At 36.1% G+C, this 6,555-nt stretch overlaps 1 protein-coding gene across 1 annotated transcript; it reads right to left on the reverse strand.

Moving 5' to 3' along the window:
• Positions 1–247: 247 nt before the first annotated feature.
• On the reverse strand, positions 248–966 carry LOC103506865 (H/ACA ribonucleoprotein complex subunit GAR1-like). Its single transcript, XM_008471288.2, has one exon. It carries the CDS (start codon positions 964–966, stop codon positions 454–456), a length of 513 nt encoding a protein of 170 aa, XP_008469510.1. The 3' UTR covers positions 248–453.
• Between the last annotated feature and the right edge of the window lie 5,589 nt (positions 967–6,555).

Below are 6,555 nucleotides of genomic sequence, written 5' to 3' on the forward strand. Positions count from 1 at the left end.
AAAGACGCGGAAATCGATAGGAGAAGATACAACGGTGAATAAGAAAGAAGTGCTATGCTCAATTACAAGGCTTTAATTATTATTATTCGCGAGAGTCATGGCACTTGCAATGCAATATAGCTGGTAATTAAGATTGTTTATTACAGGTTCGTGATATTCTATTGTATTCGCTTCCATGTTGGTTTGTGCCGCGTAATAATCAGCATCCTAGATTTAGTTTAGAATTGAAAATGAAAATAGCGCCAAGTTTATAAAAAAATATACACAATTTATTGCCACCGTGTTTTTTGATTGCTGAAAAACACAAAGTATACTAATCCTAGTACAGAGTTATGATACAGTCTATAATACAATGCGGGAGAAATGTTCGCCCAGAAAGACAGCAGAAGCACCATGGGCTCCGCTTTACTTGCGGGGTCTATGGCACTTTTAATTTCATATACACTAAATGACTTAGTATGGTCCTCCGCTGGAAGCTGGAGGGGCACCGTAGCTAGAGGACACTCCTCCGGAGCCAGATGAGCCAGAGTAAGAGCCACCACCCAGAGATCCACCGAAACTTCCACCACCAGAGGTGAAACCTCCAGCACCACCACCTGAGCTGAATCCACCAGCACCGCCTCCTGAACTGAATCCACCAGCACCTCCGAAACCTCCAGCGCCACCAGCTTCCTTCTGGGTCTTGTATCTGATGAAGTAAACTTCTGGTTTGGATGGAGCGGTAGGGGCAGCAGTGGGGATGCTGATTTGTGGGGCTTCCTCGGGTTTCTTGACAAGAACGTAGATGAGGGTCTTCTCGGAGTCTTGGGACAGAGCTGGGATGACTGGGGCAGTTGGGGTGGGTGGGGTGGGGGCCTTGATGAAGACAATCTTGTAGTGTTTCTGAGGAGGGGCAACTGGTCCAATGCAGTGATGTAAAGGTTTCGTCTCTGGCTCATTTTGGGAATAATTTATTGAGCAAGCCATTACATAATTATATCATAATGTAAGTTAATAAGAAAACTATACACTGATTAAACATTTTCGAAATTATTATTAGCCACTGCTCGTATGTTAGTTTAATAGATATCTTAGTCACTAGAAGCGATACACCTATCTCACCAATTTACTTCACACATGAGTATCCAAGTTAATTCATGAAACATTAAACGCCAAACGAAATGTATAATCCACGCTGTTACCTATATGCATATCAAAATACTTCTACATATTCGTTACATTTTTATTAGGTGTCCTGATAACCACAATCTCGTATGTTAGTTTAATAGATATCTTAGTCACTAGAAGCGATACACCTATCTCACCAATTTACTTCACACATGAATATCCAAGTTAATTCATGAAACATTAAACGCCAAACAAAATGTATTGTTAGTTTAATAGATATCTTAGTCACTAATAGAAGCGATACACCTATCTCACCAATTTACTTCACACATGAATATCCAAGTTAATTCATGAAACATTAAACGCCAAACAAAATGTATAATCCACGCTGTTACCTATATGCATATCAAAATAATATTCGTTACATTTTTATTAGGTGTCCTGATAACCACAAAATAATTGTGTCTACATACCTACCTTCCATCTAAATGTATAATTTATTTCCTATATTAGGTGTTATGTATTTACATGTACTAACGAACAATATAAGAGATCAGGTTAGACATTGTTGACCAAGCGAGCTAGATGTGTGAAGTAGGATATTAAGGTGACTGAAGAACTGTACATATCCACTAATATTCGGATCAATTGGCATCTCCACTATTGTTATTATTCCCAATAGTTCTAGTAACTCGTGTGATTTGAATATTTTTGAGTTCTTGCGTTATTAGTTCTTTGATTGAAATATGGAAATGGGTAATGGGACCTACCTATTTGAAGCACAAATTACCGATCAAAATGAATTTCCCATTTTCGGTGCTTTCCCTAATGGCTAAAGAACATTGAAAAATTGAAAAGGCCATAACTCATAACCCTAGTAATCGGATCGAGCTCAAACTTGCTCCAATGTACCAAGTTTTTCAAGAACTTTAATATGATGTGTCACTAAGTCACTAGTGGAGTATTCGTTCACTAACATATTACTACACCTACAAGCTTTAGGACATTAAACACTCCAGTGTCCGACGAATCACTAATGTTAAGCAACAGTGCTCTTGGTTGATTTCCGGATGAGAGTAGAAAACGTCCTGTTGGCTATTTCGGGAGTACACTCAGCCTTTTGAGGACAGTTTTGTATTCCATCAGGAAAACAGCAAGGTGACGAACCCCTATTATCCGATTGTGGGCAGCATAAGAGCCTTTACTCCATAGTAGTAGACAGGCGAAATGATAATGAACAGGGCCCTTTCCGGCGGCCCCTGGGTCAAATAATCAAATGGATAATCCAAATTATAGACGTTTGGGACCCCTGAATCCTGAATGCGGAGGCCCTAAACCGCGAGGTGGGAACTGTGGGGTGGGATATACATCAGTGATAATGAAAAGTATACCTACATAGTTCTAGTGTTCTATGGGAAAAAGACTCTGTAATTTTAACCTACATATCAAGACCAAGTCAACCTTCAAATGTTGTCTACTCCTATGGTGAGTGACATGTAATAGAATGCAAGTGACATCACATCACTTTCTCAACTCACAAGTTCACTGCTACTTACCTACTTCTATTGTCTGTGCGATACAGGTTGGGTATTTTTGTTTCCAGGCTCAAATTATGAGAATCAATTTAATGATTTGTATTTTTGTTACAAGTCTTAAGGAGGTAATTCCAAGAAATTTCTTCCAATGTTGCAATATAGGTACCTATTTCGGATAAATTTAATCTTCTTTATACATATTTATGTAGAGGTAACGGAGATCTTGGAGTTTTACATCAAACATTTGATTTGAATGGAAGAACTACTATCCCTTTGGTGTGACATGAAGTAATTGAATCAGAATAAAACCACGGTCTTTTTGTGTGGTTTTATAAAGGTCTCCTATAGTATGATTCAGTATTATGGAACCTCTTGAGAACATAATGGTTTATACTTCGAGGGATATTTCACTTCTGGCCAACGAAACGGATAGCTAAGTAGGACGATGGTACCGGGGTTACCTATTTATCTGGGTCAAAACATAATCCGACCACGACCAAGTTCAACAAACTCAAATAATTTATCAACAGAAAACACCTTGGTCTGGAGTCTTCTCTTGACTTACAAAAAGGTACCGGGGTTACCTATTTATCTGGGTCAAAACATAATCTAACCACGAACAAGTTCAAAAAACTCAAATAATTTATCAACAGAAAACACCTTGGTCTGGAGTCTTCTCTTGACTTACAAAATATCGGGTCTAATGTGTTTGTATCTTCCAAAATTTGACACTAATAAGTGAGTACCCCCTGCTAAGTTCTCAACTTTGATTCTGGTCTATAAGTATTAAGATAACATCTTGTTCATTGTTTTATTCTTTGACATCATATTGTCCATGATGGTCATTAACTTTAGGCCAGCCTTTCTATACATACATAGTTATACCTAGATGTTTCCTTAATGTCCAGTAATTTTCTAGCGCACTTTTTCCTTATTTCTCTGCAGAGCATGATGGTTTGGTTAGATGAAATGGTTATGAAGATTGCCGACGTAATTAATTAGAGATGACGATGTAGGCTTTGAAATCATATCTGTCCAAGACCCATGGACAGGTGTAATTGAAGTAGAAAGAAAGAGAGAAATGATGTATCTAATGCTATTAGCTATTACATAGCAAGAGTTCCTTTAAGGAAAGGTGTTTTAGAAAAACACTTGAAAATAACGATTTTAAATATTGATGTAATTTCTCAATAATCTTTTAATTCATATAGGACAGTCGCTCATTTAGGGTAAGACATTTTTTTCTACTCCAATTCTTGACTTTACAGCTTAACACTGAACCTCCAGTTTATTATTAGTTTGAATTTCAGAACCATTTCCATGGTTAGGTACCTATTTTTAGTTGAAATAAATAAAGGACTGAATTATCTGATTGGTCAGAAGCCAAAAGCAATTTGCGATTCACCAATGAGGTAATAAGGTGTTTTAGAAAAACACTTGAAAATAACGATTTTAAATATTGATGTAATTTCTCAATAATCTTTTAATTCATAAAGGACAGTCGCTCATTTAGGGTAAGAATTTTTTTCTACTCCAATTCTTGACTTTACAGCTTAACACTGAACCTCAAGTTTATTATTAGTTTGAATTTCAGAACGATTTCCATGGTTACCTATTTTTATTTGAAATAAATAAAGGACTGAATTATCTGATCGGTCAGAAGCCAAAAGCAATTTGCGATTCACCAATGAGGTAATAGGAAATCCTACAAAATGACAGTGAAATCAAACCTGACATTTATGATTCAGGTTCAAGATGAGTGTTATCAACAAGATTATATGATTGATTTGTGGTCGATATTATATTATGTTCAAAGTAAAAGATATGAAATTTGCTTGTGGATAGTAGAAAACGGTTGGTTACAAGTCACCAATCCTATAACGAGCATTTCACTTGATCCTAGTGATCTGTCACCAATAAGAAACTACCTTCAACTTTATAGAGAACGTGTCATAAGAGCTATCACATAGAGACATAGACTGTATCTGAAAAATTTACTAAACTGCTGAAAAAATATCTCTGTACCTACCTACTATTTAAATTTAATGCGAGGTTTTTTCAAGAGGTTTGATAGGGGGAACTGTAAGTGCCGAGGTCTTATCGTTGTGAAAGTGAAGAGAGAAGGAAGACAGGATAGGAGATCTTTATCTGTTCAGGATAAAATCCACCCGGTGTGGGAATCGAAACCACGACCTAGCTCTTATAAGGCAGACGCACTATCCTCCAAGCAAACTATACGGTAAAGGAATATGTATTAATTTAGTTGTCAGTCATTTCATTGTTTTCCCAATATTTCTACCTAGTTCATTCAGGTAGGTACTTAAAAGATCGCAACTTGCGGTATGTAGGTAGGTCGGTACTCACCATTTTGATAAGCACGTTAGGTATGACTCAAACTTCCTGAACAATAGGACAGTCGGCGGAAAACAGTTCTGACTTCTGTCACTGAGCGAGGTATTTTGATATTGTTATATGTATACAAGTGTGGGGGGTTGCCTAACACTTTACCCGACACGGCGCAGGTTTTCATCTTGGTGTGTAGAAAGATGTTCCTGTAGGAAGAGATGGGAGGGAAGGGATAGATATAAAACTAGTCATCATTCATATCTTTTATTGCTTTCCCTGATGGTTCTACTATAACCAGTGTTGTTTCCTTAGACAATGTAACGGGATGCTTAATGAATGGGCAGCAATATTTATCCATGTATAGCTATCTAGGTATGAGTGTCATCTATCAGTGGATAAATCTAGCATAATAAGAGAGTTGACCATAGCTTCATGAATAATAATCTAGTACACCTACTACCTAGGTATAGTTAAGTATTCTACAATTTGGAAATTCCACCATTATAGCTGGATAGTAGCAAGATCAAACCATTTTACAATCAAGAGTAACCCACTTCATAGAGGAACCCTCGAGCGGCCGTTATGTGAGTTTAGTAATACATACCAAACTCATTATGAGGAAGTGATGGTAATAAATGGTATGATAATTGTGGGCACCTCAGATCTTTCTGTAAGTTATGAAAGCCACTTCGGTAAAAATTTGTAACAATCAATCAATTTGTAATAATCAATGTTAGATGTTTAATGACTGGGCAGCAATATTTATCCATGTATTGTATAGCTATCTAGGTATGAGTGTCATCTATCAGTGGATAAATCTAGCATAATAAGAGAGTTGACCATAGCTTCATGAATAAATCTAGTACCTACTACCTAGGTATAGTTAAGTATTCTAAAATTTGGAAATTCCACCATTATAGCTGGATAGTAGCAAGATTAAACCATTTTACAATCAAGATTAAACCGTTTCACAACACACAACTATTCCTATAGTTTTGATCCTGCATCGCTCCTGGGAACTCCTTGCATGTATTATATAATATGTATGTAGGTAGATACTAGTATATCTATGTACTGTATAATATGTATGTAGGTAGATACTAGTATATCTATGTATTGTAGAATATGTATGTAGGTAGATACTAGTATATCCATGTATTGTATAATATGTAGGTAGATACTAGTATATCTATATATTGTATAATATGTAGGTAGATACTAGTATATCTATGTATTGTATAATATGTAGGTAGATACTAGCTAGTATATCTATTGTTTGTTTATTCTTTTCCCCCTCATTATCATTTGTATGACTTTGTAATTTGTTATATTCCCAACTTATAATACAATAAAAACATTTATTTAGTAAATTGAACTGTACCGAAAAGTCTGAGAACTTTGTTGTTGATAGGTTGATACACAAAAGAGAGATTTTTTAAATCCATCCATAGTTAGATTAGTTACAGACATTTAATTTATTTATTCTTGTCTTTCAAACTTTCAATACCCACTGCCTACTTTGTACAATTTTTGTATAGCAGCCTGATAATTCCACGTGTAGGCAATG

The sequence above is a fragment of the Diaphorina citri genome, unplaced genomic scaffold (assembly GCF_000475195.1).
Source record: "Diaphorina citri unplaced genomic scaffold, Diaci psyllid genome assembly version 1.1 scaffold268, whole genome shotgun sequence".
In the NCBI taxonomy this organism is placed as follows: Eukaryota; Metazoa; Arthropoda; class Insecta; order Hemiptera; family Psyllidae; genus Diaphorina; species Diaphorina citri.